Source organism: Sphaeramia orbicularis, chromosome 14 (genome assembly GCF_902148855.1).
Source record: "Sphaeramia orbicularis chromosome 14, fSphaOr1.1, whole genome shotgun sequence".
Classification (NCBI taxonomy): Eukaryota; Metazoa; Chordata; class Actinopteri; order Kurtiformes; family Apogonidae; genus Sphaeramia; species Sphaeramia orbicularis.
In genome coordinates, this window is record NC_043970.1 from 45,406,761 (window position 1) to 45,425,710 (window position 18,950).

Consider the following 18,950-nt stretch of genomic DNA (forward strand, 5'->3'; position numbering starts at 1 on the left):
ACTGTTTCTGGCCACATGTCATATATTAATACTTTCTAGGTGCCTTTTTAACTGTCATTTTGGTTCAGTTCTTTCACACTGAACTCGGTGAATATTTATAGATTTGGGACACAGAAATGTCATGATTTAATGCTCCAAATGTGATCAAAATCCACCCAGTGACACATGAGGTGAATGTGTAAACTGACCTGAATCTGTCATCAGTATGAACAGTGAACAGTGACCTCTAGAGGGCGCTGTGGACCCAAAATTTATCTTACACAAGGGCGGAAGAAAAGTAAAGAACATATGTAGTGTATATTAAAACTGAGAGCATGACCTGATGAAAACATAAAATACATTAAATCTGTGAGCAGTGATTAAAGGAAAGAAATGTAATGAATTAGAAAATGATTCACTCCCATCTTTAAACTTATTTTTTCAGACAGGCTTACTCAATCCCATAATTTCACTTTTATCTGCTGCCATTTGTACCGATGTGTTTTATATACTCACGTGTATAATTTTAATTATGTTTTATTTAATTTAACAACTTTGTATGATGGCCTTGAGTGTTCTGAAAGGTGCCTATAAATAAAATGTATTATTATTATTATTATTATTATTATTATTATTATTATTATTATCATCATTATTATTATTATTATTATTACAGATCACCACAATGAAATTAAAGTAGATTTTTAAAATGTAAGAAGTAAGAGATAAGGTTGTTAGAAAAATTTATATTCCCAAAAAATGTCAATGGGGTAAACAAGCATCTATAGGTGGTTTTATAACCTAGTTTTTATGTTCAGATAATGATATATTTTGTTGAAAAAGTCATTTTTTCTTCAGTTTTCTCACAGCCAGTGAATTCACTCCGAGTTTTTACAAACGTTTATGTAATCTGTAAATTAAATATTGGAAAATACATGATTTAGGAAGTGGTGATAACTAATTTAACCCATAAAGACCCAGTACTGCTTTTGTGTTAGTTCTAAAATATTTTTTTCCACTATATTTAATTTTTCTTAGGTGATTTATCACTATTCATTACAATATTATCCTATCTTTTTTGTTGTTTTTTTTTCTCAGTGTAAATCATGTATTTTCCAATATTTAATTCACTGATCAGGTAGATGTTCCTAAAAGCTCAGGTTAAAGCTAAGGGTTATCACATCTGAAATGGAGAAAACTGATGAAAAAGCGACTTTTCCAGCAAAAATATCAATAACTGAATGTAAAAACAAGTGTGTCCATCCACTGTCATTAATCCAACTCCATGGGTTTTACTGGTGAATCAATGTTGTAGAAGATGACGGTGTTTCCACGGTAACTACGAAGCCTCTGAATGTCCAAATGGGTCATATCTGATAACCATGAAAAGATGAAGAACTGTATTTTACATCATTTGTGCATAAATATTGATAGGATTAATGGTTCAAAACTTATTAAACATTTTAGATCAGTAGATGGTTTTGGTTGTCAGTGGCTGTTTGGGACTTTATGGGTTAAATGTAGTAGCAATAGTCTTTTTTTTTTTTGGTCGTTAATTACTTTAAACAACAAACAAAAACAACATATCCATTGTTCCATATACGATGTGACCAAAAGCGTTTAGGCTGAAGTACAGACTTATTTTGCCTAACCCTATTCACAGTTAACACAATGTTTCCACAAGAAAACAAACAAATGCTGGAAAAAAAAAAAGTTTTTTGTTCAATGTAGTCATAGCTAAATATACAACAGAAGAGAATACATATTTAATTTTAATTGAGGTAAATCATGTCCTTATCTCAACTGCCAATATTGATAGTCTTTTAAACAAGTATTTTCTTAAGTCAATCCTGATCTCTGTATTTTTTAATAATATATATATATATATATATATATATATATATATATATATATATATATATATATATATATATATATATTTTTTTTTTTTTAAAATTTTAATAGTTTTAGACTGTTTTAATGTAGAGAAAAATTCATTTAGAAGTTGTCACAAAAATAGTTCTAAATCTCTAAAGGTTAACATGAATATTTTTTACTCCGTACATTTATAAAACAGCCAAATTAATTCCGTTTTTATGCATCTGAGGCCAATTTAATCTGTTTCATTATTCACTACTGACAATGTAAAAATGAAACAAGGCAACAAAGGAACAGTTGAGACAAAAATGATGCATAAAGATGAAGCTTTAAGTGACTTTAAAGATGTAACAAGACAAGGAAGCCTTTTTTGTACACGGAATACATTTTACATCCTGCACTTTTTCACTTTTACTTGGGATTTGAAGTTGTATCAGGACCTCTACTTTGAATAAACTTAGATTTACAGATACAAATAGCTTAGTTTGGGTGTAATAAAGCCCAAACTGACTATATTTCCAAGTAGAAGAGTGAGTAAAAAGACAAACAGCACAATATTTTGGGAAAGGGAACATTTAAAAAGAGTAGAAGAGAGAATGAGAGTTGTCAATGGAGGCTTTTATTTTGAAGTCATACTCTGTTGCACTCACTTATTTGTGCTTTACATTTTCTACTTCTTTACAACACTGACTTCATGTCCTTTACAAATTATGTTTAACATAAAACAAAAACACAATAAAGTACAGTATGTTCTACCATTACCAGGTGCAAAGAACACATTAGAGGACCACTGATTAGAATCTTCTGGAAGCCCATTTCTGCCGATTAAAAAAATAAAAATTTAAAAAATAAAATGTCATGAAGTTGAAATTATGAGATAGAAAGTCAAAATTTTGACTTTTTATTTTTGATTTTGATGTTTTTACCCATACTTGTGCAACAGATGTGATGCATTCTATTCTTAAGAAAAAAAACAAAAAAAACAACAGAAAACAGATAAAAAGTTAAAATTTTGACTTTTCATGCCATAATTGTGAAACAGTTATAACACTTGTGTAACAGATGTGATGCATTCTATTCTAAAAAAAAACAACAAAAAACAAAAACAAACAAACAAACAAAGAGATGTAGTTAAAATGAAAGGTAAACAAAGCTGATTCTGATAATAATTGTATTGAATTGTGTTCTATTCTTTATGTATGACTGATCACATCCATCCATCCATTCGCTCGTTTGCCCATCCATCCATCCATCCATCCATCCATCCATTTGCTCTTCCATCCATCCATCCATCCATCCATCCATCCATCCATCCATCCATCCATCCATCCATCCATCCATCCATCCATCCATCCATCCATCCATCCATCATCCATCCATCCGTTCGTTTGCTCGTCCATCCATCCATCCATCCATCCATCCATCCATCCATCCATCCATCCATCTGTTCGTTTGCTCGTCCATCCATCCATCCATCCATCCATCCATCCATCCATCCATTCGCTTGCTCGTCCATTATTCCATCCATCCATTGACCCACCCACCCACTCTTCCATCCATCCATCCATCCATCCATCCATCCATCCATCCATCCATCCATCCATCCATCCATCCTTCCTTCCTTCCATCCATCCATCCATCTGTGGCTCACATGCTCCACATTGTCCCACACTGGTCTTTTTGGGATGTGGTCTCTCTCTCATGATGACTGAATAAAATTATTCATTCATTCATTCATTCGTTCGTTCGTTCGTTCATTCATTCATTCATCTCCTAATGTCTCACTTTGGTCTTGGGTCTTTTTTCATTCATTCATTCATTCATTCATCAACTCTCCCAGTAACTTTCAACCACAGCGGCTTTTATTTTCAAACCACATCCGGTCGCTGCCGTGACTGACGTCGCCTTGACAACCGTCGACCGGTCGAAGTAACCGGGGACTGAGGGGAGACTTTACCGCCGCTGCCGCTCCGTTCCTTCTGCTCTACTGTTTTGTTTTGTTTTGTTTTTTTTTTTTACCGGATAACTCACGGAAACACGGGCCAAAGTTTTCGGCGGATATATACCGTCTTCCTGCGGCTGTGGAACGGCTCGGTCCGGTGTCTTCTCAGCGGTGTTCCGACAGTCGGTTCCCCCCAGCTGCGGGTGGCTAGCATCGGGTACTGCTGCTCAACATGGTGGCCTGTAGGCAACACGGAGCCCCGTCTGGATAACTGAACAGGTTTCGGGACATTTTTTGTTATTGTTGTTGTTTGTTTTGAACGGTTTGTGTGGAGAAAAACAGCCACGGTGGGCGCAGTTTGACCCGGTTTTGGAGTTTCTTGTCGGACCGTGTATTTTGTGGAACCGTTTATTATTTACACTTCACTTCTAAAGTTGTCACCAGGCCGCTTCAAAGTTTTAAACCCGGGGTGTAAAAGTGTCAAAACATGTGGTTGGAACTGTGAAAACTGCTCACGGTTGTGTTTAGTGACCACTGTGTTAACTCTCATTGGGAATGAATTGGAGCACAAGTGCAGATAGTTTTTAACAGCCCCCCCTCCTCTTCCTCCTCCTCCTCTTCCTCCTGCCAGTTTGACCCATTGTTAATCTGTGGATTATTATGGATTACTATGATGGCCTAATCACCAGACCAGACCTGGAATTTTGGGAATAACTGCAGATTTTTTTTTTTTTTTTTTTTTTTTTAGTTTTTTTTTTTTTTTTTTTAGTTTTTGCTGCTGGTGAGATGATGACAGAGAAAAGCGATGGATTCCCTTCGTTGAGATTTTGAGTCGAGAGGAGTTAATTACATGGAGACTCGCCTGACATGCCAAGGAAGGAGTTGCCACTACCTGAGGGTTGGGAGGAAGCCAGAGACTTTGATGGCAAAGTGTATTACATTGACCACATTAACCAGTGCACCAGTTGGATTGATCCCAGAGACAGGTATGTATGTGATGGATGACACCTGAGCTCTTGCAAAATGTCTAAAAAAAATGTAGCCAAAACTCATGCATTTTGCAGGATTCAAATCTAAACCTGCATATTGCAATTTCCAACACTTCCAACTCTAATTTTACCTCAACTTAACCTTTTCATACACAATGATCACTCCAGTGGACAGCTGTTCAAAGCTCTTCTCTTTTTTTTTTTTGTTTGATTTTGTTGTTTTAGTTCCATATCAGCCAACACAATGGACACTTATCCAATACACTGACATTCATACTGTTACTGTAACTTTGCTGTTCTTGATAAACCTGATCTGCACTAACGTGTTTGAGTGTAAAAATAAATTGCTAATTGTTACTAAAGTTAGTTTTTTTTTTTTTAAACAAAAAGTTTTGTTTTTTGCATATTATCTCCATGAAGTAATAATTAATATTAGAGTGTAATAAAATGTGAGAAAACATCAGATTAGCAGCATTTAACATGTTTTTATTTCATAGTTTTCACACAGTATATCAGTAAATACATGTTTCTTAGCTTCTAAAATTAAGCGTATGGTGTCAAGCTGAGAGGACATTTTTGTAACTCCATAAAAATAGGTTCATAAAAATATTCAATCACATTGTTTTTTTGTTTTTTTTTCATGCCTAAAGAGGAATAAAAATCTTGATTAAGGTTTTCATAATTCATGCATGAAAGGGTTCAATCATGTGTCAGTGTGGCAGGAGGGTAGATTTTGGACCACATGTCATGTCATCTTCACAGCATCTTCTCCAGTTCTGTTCATGTCGGATGTAAGGATGGAGCTGATTCTTTTCACTGTCTGCGATTTATTCGATTAGTTGAAGCGAATCATAATGTGAGATCTTGTTTTTCCCAAAACCTACGACGACCCTTTCGCTACTTTTCATTCAGAATCCAAAAGAATGAAAAATAGTGAAAACCCTCCCGTAAACAGCGACATAACAAAAGTAACAGTAAACTATAAGAGAAAAAATAAGTAGTTTGTTTTTTGTTTATTTCGAATATAACATTAAAACCAAACAACAAAAAAATTTATATAAAAAAGAAAGAAAAACATTCGAAAAGGAGCGGGATGAAGTTTAATTTATAATCTCCCTCCCCATTACCCCATCCTTCTACCTACCCTAAATCCTTATGTTAGATCCCATAAGTAACTCAGACATCCTACACATATCAGACTAAATTCTGACGAAGCACAAAACACAAAAATACTGTACTTATCAAGGATAAACTGTCCATTTAGCAACAGCGTTTCACATCAAAATAAACTCCGTCCCTTTCGTAGTAGTATTAATACCCATATCAAAAAAATAAATAAACAATCCGTTTCATAACAATAATGCATAAATCATAATAAACCTTCCATTTCTTAGTAGTAATATACATATCAAAAATAAACTCTATCCATTTCATAACAATAATACACATATCAAAAACCAAAATAAACTATCCATTTCATAACAATAATACACATCAAAAACAAAATTAAACTATCCATTTCATAACAATAATACATATATTAAAAAGAAAAATAAACTCTATCATTTCACAACCATAATACACATATCAAAAACAAAATTAAACTGTCCATTTCATTACAATAATGCATATGTAAGGGTAGAGACTGCGATCTGGTAGGATCGGCGATTCTACCAGTAGAGACTCCGATCGTAGTCTCTACCAGTAGAGACTCCGATCAGAGTCTCTACTGGTAGAAACTCCGATCCTGCCAGTAGAAGGGTTAGGGTTAGGGTTAGGGTTCGGATTGGAGTTTCTACCAGTAGAGACTCTGATCGGAGTTTCTACTGGTAGAGACTACGATCGGAGTCTCTACTGGTAGAATCGCCGATCCTACCAGATCGCAGTCTCTACCCTAACACATACATTAAAAACAAAAATAAACTCTATCATTTCATTACCATAATACCCATATCAAAAACAAAATTAAATTCTATCCATTTCATAAGAATAATACACATATTAAAAACAAAAATAAACTATCCGTTTCATTACAATAATGCACAAATCAAAATAAACCAACTTCTTCGTGTGTTGAGCAGGACAATCATGGGTTTACTAGTATTCTGCCTAATGCATTCTGCGATAATGGAGAATTTCATGTTATTCAGAGGCAGCAAACACGTTACTCTCAAGCAGGATGACATGACAACTGAAAAAATGGTCAGGAACTTCCAGGTGTTGTTGTTTTGTCTAATACAGTGCGTCCATGGTAGACAATCTAAGTAGAAGACAATTCGCGTAACACACGAAGAAGTCGATAAGTTCCGGGTCATACCAAATCGGATATCGAAAATGTCAACATGAAACCCGACATTTGGTTCATGTATTTATTTCCAATTTGAATTTGTGCGTATAATCGAAAGAATGAAAAACAACTCATTTTTTGATTTTTGATTTGTAAATGAATAATGAAATAATGAGTCATTTTTTTTCATTTTCCGATTGTGGATTCTCAATTGAACATGAAAAGAACAAATGATACACAGATTTTTTTAGAGCGCATGGTACAAATACTGATGTTTCTGACAGTGGCAGTGAACTTGGACTGACAGACTGTCACTCTGTCAACCCTCTGAAACAGACACAGCTGAACTCAATCTGAAGGTGACGGGTTGATCACACGGATCAACCGACAATCTGCAACCGAACATCCAATGTCAAAAACAAAGGTTATTCCAGGTGCATTTTGGACTCCTTTTTTCGTTGTTTTACCCTTGAAGTCAGTCATTCAATTTGAGAATCATGATAAATCATCAGCTGTTATCGGAGCCGAGTTGTGCTGATACAGTAGTTTGTAAAACGTCCTATCAGCGCTGATTAATCGACCAAGCCAATTAATCAGTCTGTCTATACTGTGATACCAACACCTTACCAGAAAGGATTGTAAAGCTTAGCTGTGTCACGACTGTCTAAACCCAGGTATTATTATTATTTTAATTACTTATTTATTGCTTTTAATGATTTCCACAGATGTGTAGGCTACATCTTAAGCTCGTACTGTGACAGTTTGAGTTTGAAGCTTTAATTTATTTATATTATTTTGTTATATCGATTTATAAGGGGTGCCAGCCAGGTCTCTCTCTTGGCATTTAAGATGTTAAATTCAATGGTTTAATTCTGTCTTTTGTATATGCTTGACTTTTTGTTGTTGGTTATTTAGTTTTTGTTTGTCTGTTACACCTCAAACCCACACAAAGGATGCAAGTCTAATTAAACAAACACCCTGCACATTAAATGACAAGAAAAGAAATCACACATTTAAACCAATTAAAATTCAACACATTAACACTCACAATATACATTCATTCATATATACATGTGTACTGTAGGCTTAGTTTCTCAAGTCTATATCTCTGACATACACGTTTGCCCAACAGTCAATGGAAAGGACAGTTAAAATAAAGTTGATGATATGGGCAAAAACAAAAATCTTGATTAGTCTATTATTTAAAAAAAAAAAAAAAATCTGATAAGGATAATCTGACGATATTCTTTAGGCCTAAAATGTGATTTTTTTTTTTTTCTTTTTGGTTACAAAACATGCTGTAAAACTCTCCTTGCTTACCAGGACATCTATGGATAGATGCCACGTCTTAGAACAACAGCTTTTGTTTATTTTTCTTCTTTCTTTTTTAAATCGTCTGCAAAACATGCACACAAACATATGTTATGGCCTTCTGCAAAACATTACCCAACAATATTCTATGGCCATATTTAACAGTGACCAACTTCAAGTCATGTCCAGGGCCAGGCTGTACAAATCACAAGAGAATATGCTAAATCAGGTTTGCTCAATAGTGCCTTTGTAAAACTTTTGTGCAAAAATCGATAAAAAACAAACAAACTTGTAAACAAATATCATTAAATTAAGATGACATCAAAGTGTAAAGCTAATTAAATATACTTTGTCGTATGGTATGTGTTTGCTGAATGACGTGGCGAGGGTTTGTGCAGATTTACTCGTCTTTTCTTTCACCATAGTTGCGCTTGTGGAGTCGCAAAGTTTTACATATTCCTCATATTCTTTCGTATGGTTCGTTCGGAAGTGGTGGAACAGATTTGTCATTGAACTGCTCTTCACGGCGACCGTGTTTTGTCATATCTTGCATGTAATGTTATTTTGACCAATGTCAGTCTTGTCAAAACCGAACCATTTCCAGGCCGGTGACATGGACCCACGTCTTGCTGAGATGAAAGACTCCTGCATATTTCCTCCATGTGAGACGATGGTGTGTTTTGGTTGCCACCGAGTCACCACGAGACTGAATCTTGTCCGCTGATTGGCTTCTGAGGCACGCATTTGGCCAATGAGGACTTTCATGCTCCTCTCCTTTACCATCTATGCACTGTCCGTTTGTTTTCTTTTTGACCCAGTATGAATACTCAATAATGTGAAATTTCACATCATCAAAGCAACATTTACGATAATATCATAGGCAATATCGTCCACCTCTAGAAATAAGAATAAAAATGAAATGGATCTTGAACAATGAACATTTGTTAGTGACCCTGTAGCTGTGATTGATCATTAGTATCATACAGTCGCGGAAAAAATTATTAGACCACCCTTGTTTTCTTCAATTTCATGTTCATTTTAATGCCTGGTACAACTAAAGGTACATTTGTTTGGACAAATATAATGATAACAACAAAAATAGGTCATAATAGTTTAATTTTAGAGCTGATCCATTTTCCATGTTTTCTTGATAATAACCAAAATCACTTCAGTTCTTACATCAATATCTATGGCATTGTACTGACAAATACAGTGCTTTTAGGCATTCCATGTTTTCTTTTCTGTCTGTTTTAATCACGATACACACAGGAGTTAATACTTGATTGCATAACCATTGTTTCTGATGACTTTTGATGGTCTAATAACTTTTTACGCGACTGTATATTGAACCCATTTCTCTCAACAAATAGTTCCAGTCTATGATGTACCTACCAGTGCAGTTATGTTCTCCATTTTGCTGGACGTTTGTGGAGATTTGCTCAGGATGCAGATAAACATTTAAGGTGTAATATGGAGGGAAAAATTATGTGTGTTATTGATCGTCAAAGCCTGTATCAAATAACAGTGAGGGCATGAAGAGCTTTAAATCTATTGATCTCCTGTTCTTAAGAGGGTGGAAGATTTTAACTCGTCATATGATCTACTTATCAGAGGGATTTCACCGATTGTGTCGTTCAGTAGATAATATAATTTTAACCGAGTTCACTTTCCTCTTCAGCTGTAATTTGTTTTCGACTGTCCAAGCACTAGTGAAATGACTGTATTTCAGGTACTGTTGCATTATGGGTTTTTTATGTTGCTAGTGTAGTGAGTTTTATTCCATTTGTGGTGATTCTTTATCATCTTCGTTTACCTTCCTGTGTTCCATGCAGCACATTTGCATCACATCATAATTACAAAGTCTGTATCTTACTTGATTTTATTGACACCAGTGCACGATTCTCATGTCGTGGCTCAGAACTCATGGATAGTGGTTGAAAAATGTTCATTTCACTCTCCTGAAGGATTAAAGTTTGCTCTTTTTGTGAATATCCATGTTATAGTGCAACATGAGGCTCCTGAATTTGTACCCAAAACACTTTAAAGACTTTCATTTGTAATAACCAGACCAGGAAATGTGATGAATGCATGCACAGAGGAAACAAAAAAAACCCAACTACAAATCACTCCAAATTACAGTGATATGGATTCTCACAGGACTAATATTATCACTTGACCTCTGTGTTTGCTAAAATTGAGTGGGTAATTTACATGGAATTTTCTCTTTACAAATGACAGACATGGGAGATTCGCTCAGGATTAACATCGCAGGCGAGCGCTGTAATTATTAAAATTATCAGAGGTTCACAGAGACTAGTAGTCAAACACAAACAGGGCTTATGTCTGGTTTACACAGATGCTTTGTGGAAGCAATGTTAGAGCATAAAAACACGTTTGTTCTTTGTAAAAACTGCAAAACATATTAAGCCACCACAGTCTATGTCAGGGGTGTCAAACTCATTTTAGTTCTGGGGCCACATATGATCTCAAGTGGGCCAGACCCGTAAAATGATAATATAATAATCTATAAATGATGTCAACTCCAAACCTTACTGTGTGTTTTAGAATAAAAAAAAGTAAAATTACAAAATGAAAATATTTACATCTAAAAACTACCCTTTAAATAATGTGGATAACATGAACAACCTGAAGTGCAATTTTAACAATATAATACCCCAGCTTTACAACTTACAGATCACAGTGGATCTACAAATGCACAAAATATTTAGTAACAGGCAGCATATTGATAAAATTGCACTTATTTTTCCTCAGACGTTTCAGGTTGTTCATGGTTGTTCAGGTTATTCACGTGTTGTGTGAAAAGATACTTTGTAAATGTCAACATTTTCATGTAATCGCACTTTTTTTACAATAAAGCACAGAGAATAATTATCAGTTGTCATCATTTCTAGGTTATTATGCTATTATTTCTCTTGTCCAACCCACTTAAAATCAAATTGGGCTGGATGTGACCTCTGAACTAAAATGAGTTTGACACCCTCGGTAATATGTTCTGTACAGTTTTTGCATTTCACAAATTCATCCCACGGGCTCGATTGGACCCTTTGGCGGGCCAGTTCTGGCCCACAGGCCACATGTTTGACACCCCTGGTCTATGTTGTTAAAGGGAAACGCTGCAGCTGTCACATGTTTGAGTACATTCGTTCCAGGTTTTCTTTTAAGCCTATCGCAATAGGACTGGATCAAGCGGTGACACGGGGACACATTTCCTGTTCAATAGTCTCTGTGTTTAAACTAAATAACTGATCTCCATGTTTGATACATGTATGAATAGGTCTCAGTAAGTACTTTCACATGACACGTTACAATAATACATTTTGTGGTAAAGATACTTAAATTACTGCTGCATCACTACACAAATGTACAAAACTTGCTGCTCTCTTAAGAAATTGATACTAAATGAAACATAGGGTTTTAGCTCTGATGTTAAACTGCAGCTGTGATCAATATTGGATAAAAATGAACACCAGTATGTTGTGACATGGGGACAGCAGTTTGTACCTTTGTTCAGCATCAGAATAAAATACTTTGGAACTAAAACACTACAAATATACTAATAAACTTTTATTTAACATACACATTACAACTTCAGTGACATATGCAGCTAATAACATCATATTTGACTAATAATTGGATTGGACAGAACCTTTATATAGTCTTGTACTGTTGAGTAATTAATTCCTACAGATTCACAGACTGAAAATATCACTGATACAAGCAAGAAAAAATATTTTTGTTAAAGTTAATAGTGCATTTACATATATGTCAGAAGTATAATAATAATAACAATAATAGTAATTACAATAATACATTTTATTTGTAATGCACTTTACATTTTTATCTACAAACCTCAAAGTGCTACAGGCAGGGTACAATAAATATGATTAAAAGGGAAGTCAAGAAAATAAAAATAGACAGCAAATAGGACCGATAAAAACAGTTAAAAAAAACCCCAATTAAAACAGGTGAAGCATGCACAGACATGGGGAGTATAATGTTACATAATCAGTTGTATTTTTTTTTCTACAAGTAATACCGAAATTTTGTAAACAGTTCCATAACATAGAGTTAAGCCAAAAAAAATGGGCCTATTTGAGAAATGATAGGCTAGGTGAAACTTTAATTTTTGACACTGATGTTCACTTTCGCTTGATCTTGCCCAATAATAACTGTTCCAAATGATGCAAAAACACACATTTTAGTCACAAGTAAAGACAAATACTCATCACACATCGTCTAAGCCTCCAGAAACTAGAAGAAAACCTGTAAGTTGAGCCTATCGCCTGCTTTTATGTGTGAAAAATTGATTCAGATCATTGTGGTTGAACCTCAAATGATGCTCATAATATTTTGGCCTGATCATCCACACCTCAGTGTTTCCTCATAGTATCCTTTAGAAAAGCTAAAACTGAGCAGTTGGAGTGTCTTTAAACAAACAGGGTTAATGACATGTTTTTGATTTTACCATCTGTGCACCGTGGTTTTAAGGACGCCCTGTTTGAGAAGATTAGGCTGACAAATCCCTGCCACCTTTGAAATCTAAAACCAACTGGGAAAACTGGCCAGACACTGGTACTGGTACTGATATTGTCTTTTCTAAGAATTATTTAGATGGTAAAGGAATAGTTTAGATATTATTGCACGACTGTCTGTCTGACTGACTGAAGGAGTAATCAAGCCCAGAACATGTCTGCGATTTTTTTTATTTTTTTTGCCAAATTTTCTGTTTATTTTTGTCTTTCTGCAAATCAGTGAAGCATCCTTTGGTTCTACACATTTGGTTGTTGCCAATTGCTGGCGGTTGTCAGATTAGTTGATTAAGAAAATAATCTTTCGTTGCAGCCCTAATCAATAAAATAATGAGATCACTAATTGAAGTCATCTTTAGTTGAATTTTCTTAAAAATGTCTATTTTCTAGACAGATTTCTTCGAGCAGGGCTTTGTCAGTCCCGAACCACAAACTTGTCAGCAGAGCGTCGAGGCAGCTCTGGAACCCCAAAATAAATCAGCTGTTTATTCCTTCGTATTTTTCTCCCAGGGTACATCCTGCTCATTTACATTCCTGTAATTAGAAATCTGCTGTGGAGGTGTGAGTTACCTTTTTTTCCTCGCTCTCATAGAAATCCGTCAGCGTAATAGGCTTAGTGTGCCAAGCATGCAGTGCCCAGGATTTTCACGCAGACCTTTACCAGTTACTTAAGACCCCTCGGACTTTGACACCAAATCCCTTTAATGGTTCATGTCTGGAATTCTGGAGGCTTTGAGTTGTTTTTTCTTCCATTACTTAGTGGTGTGAGTGGCTTTCTTCCTATTCCTATTATTCCCATTCCTATTATTTTATCTCTGTCTTTTATAAATAATAAGTAATGAGATTGTACAACCAATGGTGGCCCATGGTGGTAATGGTTGATTTAACAGCTGAAGCTATGATAATTAGTCCAGTTGCGGTTATACAGGTGAATGTTGACCAGTCTTAAAGGGGTCATAATTTGGTAAACCCACTTTTATTAGTCTTTGGTACATTTATTTGGGTATTTGGACCCTAATAGTTCATAAAGTTTGAATTTGATCCTGAAACATATACTGTTAATTACTTTAATTATCCCATAGGCGTCTAAATGTAACAACCAGTTTATCTAGATGACATGATGCATTTTTCCACTGATGGATACTGTAGTTGGCCATTGGATTGTCCTGTAGTAAGTGGTTTTATTGAGTGTCTTTGTCACACGATTAGTGCAGGTCAATACTTTTGAAAAATATATCATAACCAGTGGGGAAGCAGTTGAATATAAGTACTTGTATTGAATTTGATTGTTTTTATTTACTAAAAATGATGATTTCAGGGGGTAAAGTACAACCAGATGGAAAATCCCTTCGACACATGCATGTTTTTCATTGTTTTCTTGTTTCAAAAGTGGTAAGGAGAGCTTATTTGTTATTTCTTAAGTTTGATAAAAGATTTAGAGCCATCTTATTTATTTAGCTTTTCCTGCAAGAGTCTCTGTAACTGAAAATAATAAGAAACGTCTAAACCTGCGTACCATAAGACATAGACAGTTAGGGCTGCTAACGATAATTTTAATAATTGATTAATCTGTAGATCGTTTTAATAACTAATCGATTCATTGGATAAACACAAAAGACTCAGTTGTCAAAGATTGGTATTTAACCCAAAGTAATATAGGATGCAGACAAGTTACTAATGATTATGGCTTCGGGCATAGTTAGCAAGCACTAGGCCGCTACTTAAACTTGTTATGGCTAGAGACTAGCAAGATATGGTCTTCAACCAGCTCCGGTTATAGGCTATCAAACTAGCAGTGTATATAATGGTTCCAGTCAATGATAGATAATGTTAGTCTGGTGGTCTGATAAACGAAGATGGATGAAAATATTATAATTACGACAATAGTGTCTAACTAGCTAGCTGGCTAAAGTAATCACGACATGTAGGCTATCTTAAGCTAGGTTTACATTATGTTCCCAGTGGCCACGGCAGCCCTGTTTGCCTGAAACGTAGTGCGCCATGGGATTTTGGCCATTTTTTTCTCCATATTCAAGTTTTGTTACATAAATGGCGCACTACGTTTTGGGCCAAACGGGGCTGCCGTGGCCACCGGGAACATATTGTAAATCTATCTTTAAAGATCTGGCCCTGCCTCCGAAGCTTCCGCCATGCTCCTCAGTGTTTTCTACTGTTACACTACATAGTGTGCAGGCAGGCCTCATTACTAACGTGCTCAAGACCCAACGAATCGACTTCCGAATTCATTGGCAACTGTTTTAAGAATCGTTTTGGATTGATTTAATTGATTTGTTGTTGCAGCACAGTTATCAGTTCATGAAACTATCACTCTATTCCAACACGATTACGCGTAGTGGTGTTACATTGTTATTTGTCGCAGTTAAAGGCAAACAAATGCAAACTGCCATTCGTAAATCGACCGGTCCTCTTGTTATCCACCATTTCCTCACCATGCGTACTCATTTTCTCACTCGTGTCACATGCCAATGATACAACTGAATGACACACCTAATAAATGATGCGTGTCACTTGTAGCACGTTCTATTATCAAGGGCTGTTATTATGCATTTATGAGCCAGGAGGGAACACGCTCGGGGGTTTGTTTGCATGATTAAACTTTGTGTATTTATTGGGTGCTATCACAGAGGTTCGTGTCCGATGCATTTTAGTAAAATCATCCAACAGTTTTCTGACTGATGTTTCTTTTGATAAATAGTACATGGCTTTTATCACCCAGATTGAAATGATATGAAAATACGATTAAAGGAGGTTATTTATTATTATGTATTCAATCTATTGGAAGAACAAAGATACACTGCATCTTTTTACTGAGTTTGCAAACTGTTGCCAAATTGGATTGTTTTCATAAATCCACTGTAATGTACTTTCCTGTAGAGCAATGTTCTTCAATGCTGCAGTGCTGTATTTTACTGCAGCCTATGGGTAAATGTCAGTCCAAAAAAACCAAAAAAAAAACAAGCCACAACAACAAGCACACAGTCTCGGTGGAGTTGCAGTGTAGAAGACGGCAGGTGGACTGAAGCCTGTCTTCTCTCTGAAACTCCTCCGGGTGCTTCTTTAACACTCCGAGGCAGGCAGCAGTAAGAGAAACCATCCCCAAAACAAAGTTCTTAAAGAAAAAAAACAAAACAAAAAAAACCCAACACATTCCTGAAACACACGACGTGAAGGGCCGAGCAGCTCGCAGCCTTGCCAACCAAAGGCCTGATTCATCCCAAATCCCTTTCACTGCCTGCCAAGGTGCACGGGGTCAAAGTGCAGCATGAGGCCCTGCAAACTGTTAACTAGGATCTGAGCAGGGGCTGGCTGCTCACCGCTGCACTGTCGGTCTTTAATACATAACCGCACATGTCATAACGCCACCGCAAAACTGATCCTTAGGTAACTGTACGAATAACACGTTGCTGCTGTTGTTGTTTCGTAACACAACAACAGAACATTTTCACATGTTGCATTAGCACTTTTGTCTGGAAATTAAATGTAGTAAATGCAAGAAATGCAAGAATAAAGCCTGCACTATAGTCTTATAATAACTGTCTCTTTATTGTGTAGGGGTAACCTCTATGTTACTTAGCTTAATAGCCTGTTATTGTGGGCTGGCATTGTTTTGTGTCTGTTGTCTGTCCTTCACGTCCATTATTCCATCATTCGGTTTTCGTATGCAGCCTATATGTTCAGGGTCTTAAAAAGTCTTAAGTCTGTAAAAGCTATTAAATTTGACATAGTTGGTCTTAAGTTATGTTGCCGTAAACTTGTTGGCTGTAACGTAGAGCTGCACAATATATCGTTTGAGCATTGACTTCACGACGTACATGTGTGCAATAGTCACATCACGGGTCCTGCAATGTAGGAGGCAAATGAACTCAACGTGTTCTCATCTAATTTCAAGGGTATGTGATACACACTGGGCACAGCAACACACCAATCACAATTGTTCTTAATCAGTTTTCAAGTGAGGCGCTGGTAGCAATACTGAAAAATGAGCAACGAGCAAGAAAAAATCACTGTAAATGAAGACTTGTTGCCAAAAAGAGTAGCATTGTCAGTTAGCTGGAATTATTTCAGCTACAAGAAGGATGATATTGAAACGCGTGTTCTGTGTCAGTAGTGCCTCGCACCTGTCGCCACAACAAGAGGTAACGCAACTAATTTGTTTGACCGTTTACTTCATCACCACACAGCTATTATATACTCCTGACTTTTTTTTTTTCATATCACAATATATATCACAGGGTTAAAAAAAATCACAATGTCAGTTTTTTCCAGTATCGTGGAGCCCTGCTGTATTGTGTTTAAATGTGTCTGTGTCCAAATGTCCAAGCTGCAAAGAAAGTAACGTTAGTCGACTCAGTTCCACCTGTTCCAACCCAACAATTTGTACTGAAATTAGGAACCAATTATTGCTAATTTTGCCTCCGGTAAGAAGTGACTTGGAATGAGGGGACTCAAGGCACTGGAGTAAATCAATACATTTTCCTAAATTCTAGAGGTCACAAATTTTTGCCAGTATGGCCGTGAAATGGGCATTAAATTCTGTTCTAAGTAATCTCAAAAAGGTCTTAAAAAGTCTTAAATTGAACTTGTAGGAACCCTGATGTTACTGATATTTTCTACAGTAACTCAACTCTGCCGTCAGTGAAACTAAACTAGCGTCAGTAACATGTACCTGTTTTCATTTTTCTGTAATTTCTGTCAATCATTGGTTGATTGGTCGCTAGTCAACAGAAAAATTTACCACCAGTTATCTTGACCATATGTGTTGTGAGTCATTTTGGAAGCTTGTTTGGACGGTTTCATCTCACCTTCAGGCTTTTATCAACTGAAATATCAGTCAGGATATCAGGAACCCAAAAGGCAGTATGCTAACATGAAAATGTAAATCAGCTCTTTGTACTTTTAAAACACTGAGCTGAAGTGAATAGAGTATCAGGTGACTTCTTAGCCTTCCTGAATATGGAATTCTCCCAGATACACGACGGATGCTGTTGAACAGAACAGTTTATTAAAATATAATTTGCCTCCAGTATCACCTGAAGAAAGATCTGTATCTGGTGCAACTGTAACCAAAGTAAATTAATATATCGCTCTGAAAAATGATCTATTTATCTATGTATTCATTAATGGTGGATTTTGGTCAAAAATTGTGCAACTTCAGAAATAGTTGACATTTATTATAAATTTCAGAGAGGTTTTTTTTTTTTTTTTATCATGGGTTGTTCGTAGCATTAATGTTACCAGGTTAACAGGTGCATGAAAGTCAGAGCACTTAGGCTACGTTCTTAACACACAATTCGGATTTTTTGGTCAAATCTGATTTTTTTGTGTGCTTGTTCATATTACACATTAAATGCGACTCCTGTCAGTTTTCAATATGAACTGAATGTGACCCTGAAGTGACCTGCATGTGCAAAAGAGGTCCTGATGTAATATGTGACCATGCAGGCACGCATTGTGTTTACGGAAGTAAGTATTTTTTTCCTGCAGTTTTTCCTCCTGGGATGCAGAATTATGACGTTTGTCGCATTTCAGTGACATAAAGATCAGATAAATGTGACCTGACCGTTCAGACCGAAGTCACATTGCAAAATATCAGATATGTATTGGATTTAGGACCGCATATGAAAGTAGCCTGGGTCAGATTTGAAAAAAAAAAAATCAGATTTGTGCTGTTCAGACTGTCTAACAGATCAGATACAGGTTGCGTATGGACAAAAAAATCGTATTTGGACCGCATTTGCCTGCAGTCTGAACGTAGCTTTTGTCCGCTGTAACCTGCAGGAGATTATGTAATGTGTTTTGCTGCCATCAAGGAAATGAAGCAATGATGATCGAAAACTTTACATCTTTACCAGAGAAAGGAAGAAGGAAATATGTCAGAGAGCCAAGTATCGCAGCTGATCGATGACGAGGAAGACTGAGGGAAAACTGAGAATTATTCAGAGGAATCAACTCGACACGGTAACTCCAGTCATGCACCAATCTTGCTTTTATCG

At 36.1% G+C, this 18,950-nt stretch overlaps 1 protein-coding gene across 1 annotated transcript in view; it reads left to right on the plus strand.

The window, feature by feature from the left end:
• The first annotated feature begins 3,803 nt into the window (after positions 1 to 3,803).
• The window catches only part of wwc1 (WW and C2 domain containing 1), a 100,077-nt gene continuing 84,930 nt past the window's right edge, over positions 3,804 to 18,950 (plus strand). Inside the window, exon 1 of the mRNA XM_030154742.1 lies at positions 3,804 to 4,785. Coding sequence (XP_030010602.1) covers positions 4,667 to 4,785 — 119 coding nt within the window. The 5' untranslated portion in view covers positions 3,804 to 4,666. The remainder of the gene's footprint in view (positions 4,786 to 18,950) is intronic.